General features: G+C 32.2%; 1 protein-coding gene across 1 annotated transcript in view; it reads left to right on the top strand.

The window, feature by feature from the left end:
• The first annotated feature begins 4,304 nt into the window (after positions 1 to 4,304).
• Positions 4,305 to 20,887, top strand: part of LOC127718341 (uncharacterized) — a 25,742-nt gene continuing 9,159 nt past the window's right edge. Inside the window, exons 1-4 of the mRNA XM_052224339.1 lie at positions 4,305 to 4,344; positions 13,366 to 13,489; positions 15,531 to 15,667; positions 20,321 to 20,453. Coding sequence (XP_052080299.1) covers positions 13,381 to 13,489; positions 15,531 to 15,667; positions 20,321 to 20,453 — 379 coding nt within the window. The 5' untranslated portion in view covers positions 4,305 to 4,344; positions 13,366 to 13,380. The remainder of the gene's footprint in view (positions 4,345 to 13,365; positions 13,490 to 15,530; positions 15,668 to 20,320; positions 20,454 to 20,887) is intronic.

Here is a 20,887-nt window from a genome sequence, read left to right as displayed (position 1 = left end):
TATATATAAAATTAAAGAAGAATTAAAAACGCATAGGAAGTACGTATGGTATTCATAGCAACATTGTATATTGTTCTCTTGGTTCATTTGTTCCTAGGTTTGATATCAGGGTTCACCGTAAGATAGACATAAAATTGAGGATGGAAATGGGGAATGTGTCAAAGAGACAACAACCCGACCACAGAACAGACAACAGCAGAAGGCCACCAACAGGTCTTCAATGCAGCGAGAAATTCCCGCACCCGGAGGCGTCCTTCAGCTGGCCCCTAAACAAATATATATACTAGTTCAGTGATAATGCATCTAATAGAGCTAAATATAAGTGATTGGTTGTTGCATGTTTGCATAATGTCCAGATGCCATGCATATTTAGGACGACAACAAATTAACAATGATACTGTATCAATAGGTAGGTTCAAAGAGGTATGTCAACTGGACAATGAGGGTACGTGGGATAGGTGCAAAAACATTGCGTGCAACAGGCCACATACGGAACCATCAGAGAGTTGTTTCAATGGTACTTGAAGATAGCGTGGCAGTATCCCTACATGTAGCATCGGATTTAACGTCCGCATTCCGATTGGATATGACTGCGTATTTATACATCCCGCATAGACAAACGGACGCCCAACTTTGACTACGATTTTACTGCCGGACGGGGAAAATTCAGTGGTGTCAATCAACCCTCTCAAAAAGGTATTCTTCAACGCGGTGAATATATACCGATGAAGTTACTTCTTATAAACTTTCATCAGTTTTTTGAACGCGGTGTAAGTGTGCTTTTTCTTTCCCAAATATTCTTGTCTTGGGTAACAGCAAACTGAATATGTGTTGTTTTGGGACAAAATCTAACGTAATCAACAATACCAGCTAAATCGGAGGGCACGCACTTGCTTTATTGCAGCATTTTTATTTGGAAGAAATTGTGTACAACAGGTTTTTGTTTTGTGGGAAAAGGGTAAAAGCAATCGCAGTCCACATAACATTGCACGGAAAACTAAAGATGAGTAACATAATCAGCGGAAGTGACCATATATGCTCTGAAATTGGTAAATATGTCCTGTTCCGCTAATTGCACCTGTCGTTTTCCTAATAACAAGTAAAAATACAGAGCAAAACTATAAAGGAAAAACCAACAACCATACATTATTACACGGAACCGAAAACTAAAAGTTGATTGAGCAACATGACACTCCACCAAAATCTTAGGGTGAAGGCAGGTATAATCGGTAAGGGGTAAACAACTCCTGTACCACTACACGACCCCATCATTTCGCTCATGACCAGTTATATCCGGTTGTGAGTCACATTAATTGGCATGAAAAATGGTAATATGATATCAATGTATCAAATCAAAATATAAATAAAAAAAAAGCGATGTCATAGCAAAACACTACAAGGAAAATTGATATTAAGCAACATGAACCCCTCCAAAAATTTTGGTCGATCGCGTGTGACTCGGAAGGAGTAAGCAGTTCTCGTTCCATTAAATGAAATCCCTTATTTTTCTCATTACATGCAAATACTGAGTAGTACGGTAAGTTAGATACGGTGGTAAGCAATGAAGTAAACAAAAAAGGAACACCGGATTATGCCTTAAATAAATGACACATTTGCGATACAGATATTCTTGAGCAATCACATTTGATATTGGCGCAAATAAAATTCGATGAGATTATACGTCAATTTAAGATACCCTTGCTTCAGTCTAGTTTTAAAAAAAGACGATGTTTTATCTGCTCATTTCCTTCCTATCTGTTTTAATGTATAAAACATCGAATTATTATTTTGCTTGATCATTGAGTAACTCAGTTTAGTTGATTGTTGGTTGGTTAACGTCCAGTGGCAAATATTTCATGCATATTCAAGACGAGGTACAGTTTAGAGCGAGGTTTATCTTGTGTCACGTTTGTGTTATTATGTTCTCAAACGTTATGATTTTGGCTTTTCTAACTATATTTTATTGACCATTGAGATTACCTGTTGAAAGGTCAAATATACGTGTAAATTGTTTGGAATCAGTATCGATCATTCGTTTTATCAAATTGCACGATTTACAAATAATACATTTATGAGTGTCTTGATGGGGTTTAAAGATTAGAGAATGGGACCAAAAAAAAATAAGAATAGAAAACAATAGGATAAGGTGGTGCTAGAATATAAAGAAAAGTCTGAGAATAATGGGCAAAATTTATAAACAATGGAGAAAAATGACCAGAATTCAGAAACGAAAGACCCCCATCCAGACCCTCAGACATCGGTTCTTAGAAGGTTTTTGAAAATTACAGTTACAATTTTCAAACGAATTTTAATTAATCAATAACAGTGAATAAAATAAGAATATTAAAGAAGACTCATTTTACCAAAGTTAGTTAATTTCAATTTTAGATCTAACACTGTAACATTTATAATACATTGAATTGCATTTACCATAACTATATTTAATCACACTGAAACTCTGGCAAGTTAGTTAGTACCAGGAAATAATCATTAATTATAATTTACTGTCTTTCTCCTTGCCATCTCTCCCTCTAGAAAAAGGGAGAAAGAAAGAAAAAAAAAGAAAAATAACAACAACGAAAAACAACAAAAAATAAAATACAAATTAAAACACACAAATTAGAAATCAAAACAAAATACAAAAATGAAATACATTCAAATTTAACATATATTTAAAACAAATCATTCTGCAAATATATCTTTATTCTCGTAAACCAAAGTGCAATTAATGGTTAGATGGTTAGAGACAATCACATGCAGGTTGTAAATTCACATGCGTTTAAATTGTGAAAAATACTTATCAATTGAATGTCGATCAGTGCAGGCCCTCAACAAATACGTGATCAATAACGATGAGAATATTCTTGATAAGTTACACACATATTTACATGCACTTAGCAAAAAATCTGTCTGCAATTATATTTACCCCCGTTACTAAGCATATATACACATACAAAGAAAACATTTCTAATTGTAAGAGTTCAATAAACTTGTTTCTTATTGAGAAACGTTAGTATGGTTTGAACTGGACGTGCCATAAACATGATCGATCTGAGATTACTATGTACACATTGTGATGTATTAGATGACGAATTCCATTTCGTTTTTAAATGTTGAATTAATAAACAATCAAGAAATGCATTTTTTAATGAAAATAAATCTTATAACTTAAACCATACAGATAAATTAAAACAAATTCATAATCCTGAAACAAAACAGGATATCAATTAAATAAACTCTTTTTTTTAAAAAGCCTTTTTCAATAAAGTTTAAAGTCTTACTATACATAGTAATCTTAGACAAAGTATATGTGTGTCACAGATACCGTCCTTGAAACATTTTGCTTGAATAAAAAAAGATATTAATATATAGACGATCGGCACATATACCAGTCCTCCCCCTAAATAACAAATAACAAAACAAAACAAATAGAAATTATTCAGATACCTTCCAAAAAGAAGTGCGACCAGTTTCATATCCAAGTTATATAAAAAAAGAAGTTCATAAATAGATACCAGTATTATTAAAAAGGGCTACATTAAACAAAGCTTATTAGCATACTCTGCATGTTGAACATTGTCGGAAACTTGTTTTTTCTATGCTGTACAAACCCGACTTTAAATACAATTGAAAAAAAATATATGGTCAGCTGTTGTCATATATATGGTGGTTATACATGAATTTTAATAGACAGAGGGAGAAAGCGAAAACGCATGAAAGAATGCGTACGCCCATTACGCCTTCACCTGGACCCGCCCCTGAATGAGAATAGTTGTGATTGATAGATTGATATCAATATCAGTTTATGGCCAACCTCAATTAAGACATGACTGTGTACTTGAGTCTTTATCGCAGACTCTGTCGTGTTTATAATGAAAGATTAACTGTGTAGTGACTTATATTAGCTTTAAACAAGGATTTATATACTAATTGAATTGAAAATGGAAACGGGGAATGTGTCAAAGAGACAATAGCCCGACCAAAAAGTAGAAAACAGACTAATAGTATGTAAATCCTTGCTTTAAATATCATGGCCAATACCAGAAGTCCATTAGTCTAGTAATGGACTTCTGCCAATACGCATATAAGCAGACTGGCACATATAATATCATTTATATGTCTCTGGCATAAGTAACCCCGTAAATGTTATTTGTGATTTGAATTGAAAAAATATCAGGGGGAAGTGCACTTTCCACATTTTTTGGTGTTTTTATTCAACGAAATATATATATGTCATAAATATGTTACTACATTTTGATTCGTTTCGTTAAATATTTGTATGTGATATTTCGAACTGTAGTTATTTTTAGAGGCGTAAGCGGTTAGGTGTTTGTTTTCGTGTTGGTAAGACATCATGCATTTATATTGCTAATTTTAAAGAAATGTTAACAGAAATAATTTTAGACATATATTCAAAAATGTACACAAATATATATATTGCAACGTTACATTTCTGTGTTATTGCAAACAGGCATAACATCATAATTATTTACATTTTGAAATATATTTTGGGTGGGTTCTTTCGAAATACCCGGACACAACAAGTTACCATATTTCCGCATATACGTGTACGTTGTAGATATTTTTTCAATAACGACAGTCTTCTGATCAGGTTTGTTGTCAAAGTAAATCCTTTGTCCTTAATAAACTAGTAAGTGTCAATAATGCATGTTTTTACTACATAGAATTTAAGATGAATAACTATTTACTTTCCTCAGGCTTCTTGTGAAAATCCATGGATGGTACCAGGGGGATTCAAACCCCAATTCTCGGGATCTACAGGAGTGCTTTAACCAATTGAGCCAAAGAAGATCTTCCCTAACTCAACTAGTTCTATCTTTATATCTCCAGGTCTACAACACTCTTCCCCCTTTTCTTTTTTCGGGCTGCGTACCATCCATCCGAGGGTATCGGGTCCATTCGCTCCCAATACAGGTTCATACCCTAGACGCTCACCCCTGGGTTTGTTTGCACCCTATTTTTATTTGAATACTGGTTGAATAATTAGATGTTTTAGATATATATATTTATATATGTAAATTTTAGGGATTTTTAAATGAAATATTCTTTTACTTTAGAGGTCCCAACCAATATAGAGCTATACTAAACTATCCTTTACCTTAAACCTTACCCTAACCCATACCTAAACCTGACACTAGCGCTAACCCTAAAACCTAACCCTAACCTAGAACATCCCATAACCTAACCATAACCATGAATGAACCATAAACCCCGAAGTATAGCTATATATATATATATATATAGAGACCCCTAAAGTAAAAGAAGGCCGAAATATTTTATTTGGTCATTTGACGATTAATTATTAAATGTTAATTACGTATGATAACTGTTAATTGGTATTTAATACAAAGCCAAATTTGGTATTAATGTTCTGTGTTTGAAAATCATGATTGTTGTTAAAACTAGCTTTGATGTAAATTTTTACTGCAAGTAGTTAGCTTGGTATGAGTAAACTCATTTTTGTATGTGCCTGTCCCAAGTCAGGAGCCTGTAATTCAGTGGTTGTCGTTTGTTTCTGTGTATCATATTTGTTTTTCGTTTATTATTTTGTACATAGATTAGGCCATTAGTTTTCTCGTTTAAATTGTTTTACAACGAAATGGTTCATCCCTGTTGCACTTTCAATGTTGACATTCTTTTCCTTTTAATAGCTGAGCATGCCTAGTACATGCATATTCCATCTCCAGCTAAGGTGTTGAATTGAAGGTCACATGCATACAGATTCATTTGAGGTTGAAATATTGACTTGTAAGTCAATAAGATATCACCGATGTTTTTGAGCTTATTTGACAAATTTTGGCCAAACTGACTGCTAACAAAATGTTATTTCAAAATTCTGCTTTTACACATTTTATAAATACTGGAAACATATTCAGTAATCATATTTTAATTTTTTGTCTAAACATAGCTAATTCCACTTTAACGTAAATAAAAGAAAGTAATCATGGTCAGAACAAATTGTTTATTTTGCACCGTTCTACATCTGTATCGAGTGTTTATAGCTATATACATGTAGCTGGTCTATATTTACATTTACTTCAGTTTTTTTTTTAAAATGAATGAAATTAGAAATTTCAAAACACAAAATTACTTGAAACTTCTAGTTGTCTACAATGAGTCAAATAACTTATACCCTCCATTAGAGGACTATCAGCATAGAGGCACTCTTTTCAAGCTTTTTTGCAAAACATAATTTTCTCTTGCAATTGCTGTCAAAAAATGTAACCATGCTGCATTTGTCATGAATTTGCATCAAGCTATGATGTTCTAAATAAGCCAAATAGGCAACTGCGAATTATAATAAAACTTAATGTTCGCAGTACATGCATGTACTTAGTCGAATGTACTTAAATTAAATCGGATAATTTTCAGAGCAAAAAATCATGGCTTGTGTGTTTACACATGTTACACATTTTGGCATGTCATATCATGATATGATTTTTCATTCTCAGAGGTTAGAATCTATGTTGACAAAGTAGCCCTACATTGTATACACATGATACATGCACAAAACAATGTAAATGTTGAGAAATTGTTTTGAGGTTATATGCTTTTTGCCATCTAAATCATAAAGATCAATTGCAAATGAAAAGGAAAGATAAAGTTTGCTCACATCATGTACACATCATCTCAAAACACAGGCCTCGACAATAACGCTTGTCCGATTGTCCGGTACCAGAGGAAAAAAAGGTCGGACAATTAAAAGCTTTATCAAGCTTGTCTGACGGGACAAGTAAAATTATTCTGCAGAAAATAAATTTAATCCAATTTTGATGAACAAAGTAATTATAAACAAAAAACAAGAAAAGAAGATAAAAACAAGTATTAATTTGACATGTTTACTTGCAATCGATACTTTAAAACTGGTTTTTTGTCAGGTACTTTTTAAGAGGTCTTACTGATCCGAATCATGCGCTTTGTAGATAAGGTAACTTTTCAAGACAGTTCGTCACCACTTTGTAGATAAGGTAACTTTTCAAGACAGTTGTCACCAGCTTCGGAAAAGATTGGGCTCCAAATTTAATAGACAGTTTGGCACCGTAGGAGACATATTTAATAGACATGATTAATAGACAGTTTGGAAACGCAGGAGACATTTGGAGACATTTTGGGACCAAGACAAATCAGTACCTTGTTTTGACCTTATTTTGTTGCTTTATAATAAATACCATACCGGTAATTTTTTTAACAAAAAATATTTTTTAAATAAAAATGAAGAAATTATGTATCATAAAATTCACAAAATCATATTTGATCATATGAAGAAAAAAACAATACTTGCAATATGGTGACATATAGTTGTTAATTTCTGTGTCATTTTGGTCTCTTGCAGAGAGTTGTCTCATTGGCAATCATACCTCATCTTCTTTTTTTTGGAAAATGACGCTATCAGCGGCATGTTTCCAATACCATTGACCAGAACTTACGGAAGTCGATTATTGCCTCCGCCTACCGCACTCGGTTTCATATTTACTATTTTACATACTAACTGGAATCTGCTTGTATTACGCTACACACGAACAAAGTGTTGTAGTCGGAACGGAACCAGTTTACATACTTTATTTTATTTACCAAAAAGATATCTTGACCTGTCCATATGTTTTTTGTTATTAAATGGTATTTGGAGCTATCCCTTTGTTATATTTTTCATATTTATTCGAGCTTTCACTTTTATGCACATGTCTTACAATCGTAAACAATCGGTATGTATACATGATAAATAGATCCGTTTTGTTATGGTGTTGGACTTTTTACCCTCCAATGATCAGCAATCGCTAGACAAAATAGTTTTCCTAAATAATGTCAGCCTTTCATGCCATTTCAACTTTACAATCATTAAAAAAAGTGAAAATCGGAATCATTTTGATATCCATTGGATAGAAACTGGTCTTTATCCAGATTTACGAAGATTTAAAAAATCGGAAATTAGTAATACAGTTATACCCACGCGGTGCGTATGAATCTTTGTTTACAAAACAGGATTTCGGAACGTCTCTAGTTTTTAGATCGTAAGTCACGATAAACTCAAACTGAAAGTGAACAGTTGTTTGTAAGACGCAGGTTTACTCACCATAAACAAGCTGAAACGTTCAGTATGGCATATATTTTAGGTTAAAGACGGTCCCATTCATTTAAAAAGCATTTTGAAAGTAGACGATGGGATTATTTCAGGTTTGGGGAAAGAGTAAATTATCACAAAGTTCATTTCTTGACGACCTCATAATTTCATCATGTCGATGGTACAAATCGATTTTTACTGTTTACTGTCGCTTCTCATGTTTTGTATTTAAACGGTCGTTTATTTTTAAACCCGAACCAGGCATATGCATTCTGTAATTGTGCAAATCTTCGTTCTTTGGTCAATTGGCTTATGGATAGTTGAATCAATTTCAACTCTTACATTATTTTTTTTAAAAATATATTTGCATTACACATGCAATGGCAGTACCTTTCCAATTACTATTTATGTGTTGTGTCTAAATTAAAGTTGTAACACTTTATAGTGACTGGAAAGGGTAGAAAAATTCATCAGATGAGAAAATGCTAAAGATACTTCAAACGGCACCGAATCATTAGATATTGCATCTTATAAAAATAAACTGAGATTTGGATAGTTCCACTTCAAGGTAAAAATGTTTATCTCTTGTGAAATGAAATAAAAAAAATATTGTAACACTGTAGTTAATTAATAAAGATACTATTACGTGTATTTCTGTATTGGCCTTATTATTGGTCCTCGGCCAGCAGTATTGGCCTTCTGCTTCGCCTCAGACCAATACACCCAAGACATGGACCAATAACAAGGCCAATACAGAAATAGTTACGCAATGATATTATAGAATGACAGTATGGTTCAATAGCGGGAATCAGCCCCTCAACTACTTTTTACATAAATATTAACTTCTGGCTTCAACGCTTTGTTCGTCTTGTCTGGAGATCTTGCTGTAGTTCCAGTTCAGCAAGCATTTTAGAGACGTATCCCGTCCATCCTCTTTTGACTTGTAATCTCTGGTGATAGATTTTGCCGCTTGACATTGTATCCTTTCAAGCTTGTTTTTTTTTTTTTGTTACCGTGTAGGGGTCCCATACTATGGCTCCATATTAAATTATAAGATCCATTCCTAAAGATCTAGATCATTGTTCTAATCTGACACAAATTTCAATAACTGGAATGCTACCCAAGTTGAATATATGGTGACCCACGAGAACAGCATTATCACTATTGAAATTGTGTTTAATACCATGATTGTTCAATGCATATGTCATTAACTTAAATGGAGACAGACATTTGATCTGAAAGACATGAAAGGTGATGTGGGAGTGCAAAATCAAAAACTAACTGACTATGATATATGGTTAAAGAATGAATATCAATTACATGGGTCAACATAGTCAAGGGCAGAGTTGTTATGAAATAACAATATGGCAGAGAAGTGGTTTCAAATTTCATATAAAGCGACCTGACTGACATGAAATAAAAAATCGAAGGAGTATCCCTATTTGTCTAATCTTCAAGGTGAAATAAAACTAGTAAAACAATATTATACTATTGTCTAAATATACAGAAATATAATTTGCTTCAAGTAACAGAAATAACTAGGTCACTATATATATAGCTAGTAACTTATTTAATGAGTATGTGGGGTAAAAGAGCTTGCTAACAACAGGCTCTTCATAATCATTTGGTTTGAAAAGGATACTAGTAGTCTATATTCTTGATTTAGAAAAATGTAATTGCAAGAAAAAAATCACATTACTTAGAATACTTTAGATCATTCAGGTAGTCTTTATTTATATGTACAAAAGAACAGCCAGTAGTCATTGGATATTGTAGATCATTCAAATAGTCTTGACCTTTTTATTAGTACAAAAGAAGAGCCAGTAGTCATTGGATATTGTAGATCATTCCGGTAGTCTTGACCTATTTATTTATACAAAAAAAATGCCAGTAGTAATTGGATACTGTAGATCATTCAGGTAGTCTTGACCTATTCATTTGTACTGAAAAAACAGACACATATACGAATATCAATTATATGCTTACTAGACATGTTGCAATGTTAAACTTATTACGACATGTGAAAATCAAGACTTGCATAAGAAATATATCAATATTAGAGACAGTGGCGTCATTTTTCCTCAGAGCTTTCAGCTCTTTGATTATTAATTGCATTTGAAAAAACTTTTTTCAACTTAAAAACCAAGATACAAATCCAATGAGTGTACATTGACAGGCCTATCAGACGGTGCCTCATGTGCAGAGTCTGATGAGACTTTGGCATTGAAGAAAGCTAGAACCTAAGTCCTGTGACATGACTAGATTCAGTTGTTCTCAACTCATATTTTTGAAAAGTATATCAAAAGATATAAATCAAATTCTGTTCTATTGTTTTAATTCATTTTGTTCCTTGAATCAACTTAAAATGCAAAAAAGGTTATTATTAAGATTTTTTTTGGACAAGTTACAATTTCATTTGGACAAGTACGTTTTGGTATGTACTTGTCCTACTGGACAAGTTGAAAAAAAAAGTTATTGTAGAGGCCTGAAACAGATTACATATTTTGTGAGTTACAATCCACAAATTTTGAATATTTAAAACGCTCAGCAAGCCATGAGTTTTAAGTTTGAAAATAAATGTGTCAAAAGTTAAAATATTGTATACATTTTGTAATCATAAATGGTAGAATCTAATATTCTTTATAAATTTTAATGAAAATATTTCGAAATAAATTTTTCTCTGATTTACATGACCATGATGACATTTTCTACCAGTTTTTATACGCCCGTCAATTTTTGACGGGAAGTATTATGGTATACAAATGTCCGGTTTCTGGTGTGTTTTTTTTCACATGTCGCGCCGTATCTCAAAAACAATTTATGATTATTGCTTAAAACTTTACACACTTCTTAGTTATATTAATCTTAAGATCTGTATACTTTTTGGTGATGATTCAAAATTTTATTTTAGAGATATTGAGTATTTTGTTAAAAAGGGGGAGGGGTTTTTCACATGTCGCGCCGTATCTCAAAAACAGTTTATGATTATTGCTTAAAACTTTACACACTTCTTTGTTATATTAACCTTAAGATCTGTATACTTTTTGGTGATGATTCAAAATTTTATTTTTGAGTTATTGAGTATTTTGTAAAAAAAGGGGGAGGGGTTTTTCACATGTCGTGCCGTATCTCCAAAACTATTTATGATTATTGCTTAAAATTTTACACACTTCTTAGTTATATTAATCTAAAGATCTGTATACTTTTTGGTTTTGATTCAAAATTTTATTTTAGAGATATTGAGTTTTTTGTAAAAAAAAAAAAGGGGGGGGGTTTTCGCATGTCACGCCCTATGTCAGAAACTATTTATGCTTATTGCATAAAAATTCACACACAAGACGACAGGGGTATCATGCGCTCATGGCGCAGCTGTTTATTTAAATCTGAAATATAAATTTGTAATATATAATGACTTCTGTAACTTAAACTATAATATACATCAGTCAAGGATATAACTCTATAGGATTATTAGAGAAAAATAACATACATTTCTTATTGTGGACTAAAAAGTCAAAGACCTGTGATAACATATGTATGTTACATGTTTCAAAGGGACAATATACATCATTAGTTTTGTTAAAATGTATACAAGTTTTATTGATATTACTGTTGTCTTTAAGTTTACTTAACTATAGAAAGATATAGCAGTTCATATTTTGCCAATCATGCATAGTACACATATGTTATTACAGAAAAAATATGCCTGTAATAACTAAAGGGTGTTTTTACAGCTTCTCTTTATCACTCCAAAGCATTTGCTCAGACATACATCATGTTTAATTACAATATATTTTAATTCATTGTAAGAAATAATGATCAGAGCATGTGATGAGGTTCTGTACAAGCTTCCCAGTAATTCCCAAGTGCCTCATATAATAAGTTACATGCCTTTAATAACTGAGCCTTGTTATTAAAGCTAAGATTATCACTTAAAAGCCTTGTCTTATTGATTTACCATGGTAGACAACTCATAAAAATATCTGTTATAACACATGTAAGATATTTTCTGTAATAACCCTATAGAGTTATATCCCTGGCTGTACATACCTAATTATTTCCTTTCAGACTGATAGGTCATACTTTTGACCAAACAATCTGGACAATACCAAGTTTGAACGAAAAGTTCTCAATGCTTAAAATAATGAGCTGTGTCAGGTCATCTACCCCGTTTATAATGCAAACTATAGTTTGTTAAACTATTTAATTTATTTGATAGTAATGTTGCGTTGTTGTCCTTATGTTCAGTCTTTCATTTGACCAATCCTGACACCCCTTGCTGTGTTATACAACAAGAAAACCTTTAAATATGCATTATCTATAACATAAGTTTTAAGAATTTGATATTGAAGTGGTTGAACATTTAACAATCATGACAATTTAATTACAAAAATTTAATCTTGATGTCACAGTTCTACCTTAAAATAGTAAATTTGGAAGTTACATGTATATAAATCTTACAGCCATGCATATGATTATCTCATTTGATTTAAAGATTCTTCATACAAAACTATGAAAATTATCCTTAAATCAAGAAATTTGTGATCAACATAATCATCAGTTCAACACATATTCATTGATATTACTGTGATTAATAATGTTTAAAATTTCATGAATATTAGTTTTCCCTGCTGTATTTTCAAATAGAACCCTTGGCTTTGAAATAACATGCATTGGTTCCCTAAAATTACAGCACAATGTTAATTAAATAATCTACTAAATTCAGAGTACATCTCTCACAACTACCAGCATTCTCTCTGGAAAATGTTAAGCAAGAGTTATTTAAACTTAATCACACTGCCTCCTCACTGTTTATATTAAATATGTCATTGCATGTTGAAAGTGTGAAAAGTGTGAAACTTATTCACACTGCCAAGTTTCACACTGCCTCCTCACTGTTTATATTAAATATGTCATTGCATGTTGAAAGTGTGAAAAGTGTGAAACTTATTCACACTGCCAAGTTTCACACTGCCTCCTCACTGTTTATATTAAATATGTCATTGCATGTTGAAAGTGTGAAAAGTGTGAAACTTATTCACACTGCCAAGTTTCACACTGCCTCCTCACTATTTATATTAAATATGTCATTGCATGTTGAAAGTGTGAAAAGTGTGAAACTTATTCACACTGCATAGTTTCACACTGCCTCCTTACTGCATTGTACTGTTTACAATGTATATTAAATATGTCATGCATCATCGCATGTTGAAAGTGTGGAAAGCATCAGTAAACATGGTACATTTATTTCAGCTAATGTTTTACATCTTTTCTATTTCTATCTACAGAAGACATAATCCAAGATGGCTGAAAAGAAAATAGTGTATGTTGTGGGTTTCATTGTCCTGGCTATAATTATTATGATTATAGCATTAGTAGCCACTTCACTGAAGAAACTGGCGTCAGATGAAAGTAAGTTGGAAATTTACTGTTAATCAGGGTTATGTTTTGACAGTCAGTTATGTCTCTTGAGAATGTTTGATATTCTTGTTTTTGACTTTTTGTCAGATATTCAGAACCCTCTAGTTTTATCCATGTAGTGCCAATAAAAATTTTTGCTCGCTTACCCTATTTTTCTTTTCATAATTTTATTAAATACAGTTTAAAAAGCCATTTTTTAAAATCATTGCTATTTTTTATAGTTTTTGAAAGAAAAAGGTGCCAATATTAAATGTATGTAAAATCTAGAATGAATAATTTCCTGCCAAATTTAATTGATTATATCGATCTGAACAACAACAAGGAACAAGGACATGGACCTGTCATTTTTTACTACTTTTTAAGTTCCGTTATTTATATACTATCAATTTATAACAGTCTTTTAAAAAGCTTATTATTTTTAAATAGAAGAGCAAACATCCTTAAATGACACTTTGACTAACTTTTCTAGTTATTGTCTATAATATAGAATACTGTAAATTCAGAAATTATTTCGTGCATTTATTATTGCGATTTTGTCATTTTAGACTATAATGCGATTTTAATTTTTGCGATATTGAGAAAAACCCTGTTTAATTGATATAAAAAATTTCAAAATGCGAGTTTAAATTATTGCGATTATAACCCTGTCGCATTTTTCGCAATAATAAAAACATTGCAATAATTTCTGAATTTATAGTACTATAATCAGGTGAGTGATTTAGGTCCTTAGAAGCCTCATGTTCTGCTGCTGTTTGTTGTTTTTTGACTAATGTTTCTTTTAAAAAATCTGATTGAAATTACGATCTGGTATCCATGCTTTGCTTACAATGATTGGTTCTATTTTTATGTTTCAAAGACCTTTCGGGATCCTCTGGTTTTGTCTAATTAATACACACCTTCAAAAATTTGAATGCTGAAATTTCATTGGCTGATTTAAAAATCACCAGAGCAGAAAGTAGAACGGAGTGTTGCGGGATTCTTGTAAGCAAGCCTGGACACAGATTCTATATTTCAATGAGCTGCGGAACTGTAGCTCATAGGTCCTTTTGATACTTTTTGACAATTTGCGGACCATATACATGATATAAGTCCGCAAATTGTCAAAAAATATCATAAGGACTATGAGCTACGGTTTCGCAGCTATATTTCAATCATAATGCTTTATCAGTCAGGGGAATTACAGAAATAAGTGATTTTTAAGTAGCAAATTCGAAATTTTGTCACAAATTGTGATTTTGTAGTTTTACCAAAATTTTAAACACATAGGTTTAGATAATATCTTATCATTAGTAAAATTGAAAAAAATGAACCTTTTGCTTCTTTTAAGTAGCAAGGTTTATGCCTTTGATGCAATCGTTTAGCTGTAAATTCTATTTTAGTTGAAAAAAATGCTATAATGAAGGCTTTACATAATGAACTTATACTTTCTTCACAGATTTTTCCCAGCAGTGGGAGTATTTTTCCTGTACAATTCAAGGTTTCATCTTACAGATTATGTAATAAAATTTTATTGTTCAGGACCAAAATTTCACTGTTCGGGGGGTGTTGAAATAAGTGGGGGTTATTAAAATAATAATACTTAAAGAAGTGATTTTTTGGAAGACAATAGAGGTATGATACTTAAACAAGTGATTCCTTATGTCATTATTCCAAATTCAAGTACAAGGTCATCACCTGACATGACCGGTCATCTTATCAATACAGATGTTGGTTCTGATAATTTTAGCAACATAAGTAGTCCCTGTATTGTATAGTTAAATCTGCAATTAAAATAAATCACTTAATCTAGTGATTTATTTGTACTACTTAAATAGGTGATTATTAAAGAAAGACAACTCTTACTTCCAACCTTTGTAGACATAATGTTACTTGAATCAGTGATTTAGAAAATCACTCATTTAAGTAAGTCCCTTGACTGTTCATCTGTTGGCTCTTTATTGATATCTTTCTATAATTTATGAATGCATTATAATTAAGAAAAAGAAAGCCATCCAGGACCTACAATCTAATCATTTTCTTATTATGTTAAAAGTTGGTATAAAGTATGACACAGTTCAGAAAAAGTTAGATGATAGCACAGAAAGAGAAGGTTTACACACAGGACCTCCAGGCTTTGAATTCATCAAATTTCCAAGTGTGTACAAATCACTCTCATTCAATGGCTTAGAAGTAAGTATATACCTATTTACTCTTGTATGCATGTGTGTCTGCCATTCCTTAAAACCACACAAGTTCCCACAAAATATTGGCACAATTTAAAACATTTGACATAATACATTTTGTAATAATTTAAAAGTGATTGTTGCATTAAGTCAGAAGGTTTTTCCGAGAAAGATCTATGGTTGTTCAGAGACAAAATTTAGCTAAATACCAAAAGTGTAAATACCTCTGTTAATTCCATACTTTTATCATCGTTCCATGTTTTATAAATTAGATGCACATGCTGTAGAGCTTTTCTGATAGAAACAAGTGTTTTATTTTATTTAATAGATACTTTATGTTCATATGAATGTAGACAAAATAGAATATGATTAGGTTTATGTATTAGAGAAGTACAAATATATCCAAGCCAACTACAGTACACGTAGAGAGTTTATAATCGCGAACTCTTACCACCGATTTCGGGGTGTAGCGGTGTCACACCACGAATCACGGATTATACTCCCAATTTCCTCCAAAGATTCTCTCCCAACACCGTGTGGCTGTTAATTGGTTTATTGCCCATCGGATGTACTAAAAATTAACGACGTGTGACAACATAATCTGATTAGCCAGATTATTTACCTATGAACATTTTATCGATCTTGATTGCACCTGTGTGCTTTAAAAACACGGTATTAAAATTTTAACAAATGATTTCATTTCTTTGACAGATAAAGATGTGACATTATCATTCACAATAAGATAATTATTATACCCCACGCAACAGTTTGCGGAGGGTATAATGTTTTTGACCCGTCAGTCCGTCCGTCAGTCCGTCCGTCAGTCCGTCCGTCCGTCAGTCAGTCCTGTTTCTTGTCATCGCAACTCCTCTTAAACCACCCAACAGAATTTCACGAAACCTTTTTAGATAATAAGGACATACTATGTAGTTGTGCATATCGACAGGAAATTGCGTTTCAATTTTTTTTCTAGGAGTTACGCCCCTTTGAACTTATTTACTTTAATGTACTACTGCAACAGTTTGTCATCGCATCTCCTCTTAAACCACACAACAGAATTTCATGAAACCTTTTCAGATAATAAGGACATACTACGTAGATATGCATATCGACAGGAAATTACGATTCAATTTTTTTTTCAGGAGTTATGCCCCTTTGAACTTATTTGCCCAATATACTACCGTCCGTCAGTCCTGTTTCTTGTCATCGCAACTCCTCTTAAACCACCCAACAGAATTTCACGAAACCTTTTTAGATAATAAGGACATACTATGTAGTTGTGCATATCGACAGGAAATTGCGTTTCAATTTTTTTTCTGGGAGTTACGCCCCTTTGAACTTATTTACTTTAATGTACTGCTGCAACAGTTTGTCATCGCAACTCCTCTCAAACCACACAACAGAATTTCATGAAACCTTTTCAGATAATAAGGACATACTACGTAGATGTGCATATCGACAGGAAATTACGATTCAATTATTTTCCCAGGAGTTACGCCCCTTTGAACTTATTTGCCCAATATACTACTGCAACCTTTTGTCATCGCAACTCCTCTCAAACCACACAACAGAATTTCATGAAACCTTTTCAGATAATAAGGACATACTACGTAGATGTGCATAGCGACAGGAAATTACGATTCAATTTTTTTTCCAGGAGTTACGCCCCTTTGAACTTATTTGCCCAATATACTACTGCAACCTTTTGTCATCGCAACTCCTCTCAAACCACACAGCAGAATTTCATGAAACTGTGTAGATAATAAGGACATACTATGTAGATGTGCATATTGACAGGAAATTATGATTCAATTTTTTTTTCTGATACAATTTTTTTTTCTGACACTTATTTTATTTCTCCTATGACAATGTGGGGACGTGGGGTATGTGAGCCCGCTCACTAAGGTTCTTTCATTATTATATATTTTTGTCCCATGTCATTGTCATTTGAAATGAAACGTACGAACGAATAAAAATATGAAGAAAAAACTTGTTATTTTGTATTTCTATTATAGTCCGGTCAGGTCATACTTTGTGTCCTTTCAACAAAGACGATTTTACCACAATTAGAATCTTTTATGACTTACTCAGTTAGCAATATCCGGTGCATTAATCATTATATTAAAATCACCTGGCTTAAAACAAAATGTTGTTTTTACGGTAACTCATCCTACCTAAACCACAGAGTTAATTTATCGGATCAACAAGTAAACTCTGTCATTTTCAATTTATTTTGCAATGTAAAATATTATGTTTCACTACCTCAGTAAATTACCAACTTGAATTATTTGAATTCCGAAAAGAAACTGTAAAGTGACAACTCTGTTGAACAAAGGGAATAACTTTTGTATGCATGCCCTTTATTCATAAAAACAAAATACTGAGAGAAATTCCTCGCCCAGGCACAACACAACATTCACAACTTATTTAGTTAATTAATCATATGAAAAAAAAAATCATGCGTTTATCTCTGTTATTGATCTGTAATTATTTAAATTAAAATTGGATGATCTCAATCCGTATTTTACTGCTAGTTAAAAATCCTTGGCGAAATGAAAAAAAATAATTATTTCAACAATTACTATAGAAAAAAAATCAAATATATATACGAAAAAATTTAAAATGAAATAATAACGTACGTGTACCCAGATACTACAAGAAAAAATATGTGAAAAAAGAAGTGGACAGAATTTTAACGATCTACGCATTTTCACAGAGGATCTCTACCAACGCCCAACTGAATGACATGCATTGTGTTTTCATCAATCATAAATTTATATTGTTGACCATGGACGTATAACTAATGTTCAAGTCTACGTCCTGTTTTGACTGATAAAATATTAAAAATAAAATAATTAAAGAAGACGTGTGTTCGTTTATTCGGAAAAGGATTATATTTTAGATTTCGGTTAATCAATTGTAAAAGGACCTTATAGAGCCTCAATACTAACGCACAAACCTGTCAATCATTAATACAAAGCAACTTTATAAACCTGAATGAATTTTCCCACGGTCGTTCAGATAGGTCACCTGAGTTTACCATGTTTACTGGTACGTGATATTATTTCCCGCCAAATAAAAATCTTGTGCTGTGGATAAAATTGATGTCCACTTTTTTTAGCATTTAATATTGTTAGCGAGGTCAAGTTCAAGTTCACACTGTTGATCACTGAGATGTGTATCGAGGAATTGTCTTCCCATGGTAAATTAATTTCTTTTAAAATCTTTTAAGATTACTGTCCAAAATACAACACACAAGTTTACATTCATTGTGCGTAAATAAATATTATGCAAAGACAAGTTTATGCAGCTCAGTGTGGAAGTATTCCTGTTGTAGCCGAAATGTATTGAATAACCTAAAGTAATGCCGTAGACTTATTAAGCATAACGAATGGTGAATAATATTTTCTTTTTTACTTGCATATACAAAACTTTGAGACACGTAATTTTCTTTAAACTGCTAACATTTATTCAGCGGTAGTTTCCGTTTATTTTTACACAAGTATATCCCTTTTGTAAATAAAATATTAATTTACCGGTGAAAAAAAAACGAGGTCAAAATCAAGTATAGTTTTTTTTTTATAAAACTATTCAATGCAATTGAAAGAATTAACAACAAAATTTTGCTTTTAAATCTTTTATTTGTTTCAAGCAATTAGATATATAACCAGTTACCTGATTATAAATAGACAGGAAATACAATTGTTTAATTACATAAGAAATTTCACATACCTTGACTGTTGTGTGCCGGCATAGATCAGAAGGATTAGGGCAATTAATTACCTGGTGTGACAAGGTGTGACACTGTGCTGGGAGAGATATCGCTAATACAATAAACAAAAGGTAGCGGATTTACACGGAAGTCGGAGGGAATACTCCCAAATTTCTCCGAGAATTTAGGGAGGGATATTGGAGTTTCCTGGTGTCACACCAATTATCGTGGTGTAGGGAGTTTTGGAACATGTTCGCTTTATTTGTACTGTACTGTAAATTCTGAAATTATTGCAAGGTTTTCATAATGCGAATAATGCGTCTGATTGACTATCACATATATAAGAACTTGCATTCTGATATCTGGTACCTGTATATATATCTGTCTGCAGATTTTCCTGAAATCACAATAATTAACCATGTTTTTTTGTCCTTTCTTCAAAAAATGCAATAATGAATTCAAGCAATAATTTCGGAATCTAGTATATTTAAATTATAGATGTCTTTATTCTTAATTTGTAACTCACCTGTAGATGATCATTTATTGAAATAACTGCAGAAGAGTATCATGGCTTTGTCTACTATGAACTACTTGTTATACATGATAAATAAATTAAGTACAAATGTAGAAAAATATTGATAAAGCAAAGCAAAAAAAGACCTTTTTACATGCTGGTCTTGAGTGGTTGAGGTTTTAGAATTTAGAATTAAGATTTAAAAGATTTAAATATATATTGCTATTAAATGAGCCTGACTGAATAGGTTTTATTCAGTTGGAAGTTGATCGTTCTTCAAATAGGCCAGAAATACCATACCAGTTATGTAGCCCTAAGTTTATGCTGATATGCCATTGTTTTTATATGAGTAAAATAAACTGAAATTTGGCCGTACTGTACTCTTTCAAGACATATAAAATATTTTTCTTACATATTGCTTTCTTTTATTTCAGTGTTTAAACAAAGATGGCGTAAAAATTGTCCTAGATGTTACCTATCAGTACAAAGTCAGATCTGCCAAACTAAGGGAGGTAATCCTTGACTTCAGGGATAAAGATGGTTACACTAAAGTTCTCAGATATGCAGGTATTGTATACAATATTACCAGAAAATGTTCATGCAGTCTTATACATGTATTTAATGAAAAAAATGGTGTTTTTTAAAAGTCTTCTACGAAGACATGATGGATGGATTGCTGTTTAATGTCAAGTGGCAAATTAAATGCATATTCTGGTCTTTGATTTTACTCCTTTATGCTTTGTGCTCAGTGGAGAAGCAAAATTTTTCAATTTTTGAAGTCATTGGGTCAATTGGCCCGGTTCTAAACCCAAGACCTCCCGCCCTCGAGGCAAACATGCTACCACGAGACCACTGAGGCATTCAATGAAGATATGAAAGTATTGAAAAGATTGCTATTGTGAATAATTCTTAATATTTTAAAATAACAAATACTTCATTGTTTATACAAATTTTGAAGATTTGTTGCAAGCAATTCAAAACATATACATGATATCATGGAT

This window comes from Mytilus californianus, unplaced genomic scaffold, assembly GCF_021869535.1.
Source record: "Mytilus californianus isolate M0D057914Y unplaced genomic scaffold, xbMytCali1.0.p SCAF_10, whole genome shotgun sequence".
Taxonomy (NCBI): domain Eukaryota; kingdom Metazoa; phylum Mollusca; class Bivalvia; order Mytilida; family Mytilidae; genus Mytilus; species Mytilus californianus.
Note: the sequence above shows the minus strand (reverse complement) of the source record. Positions and strands in the feature narration are given on the sequence as shown.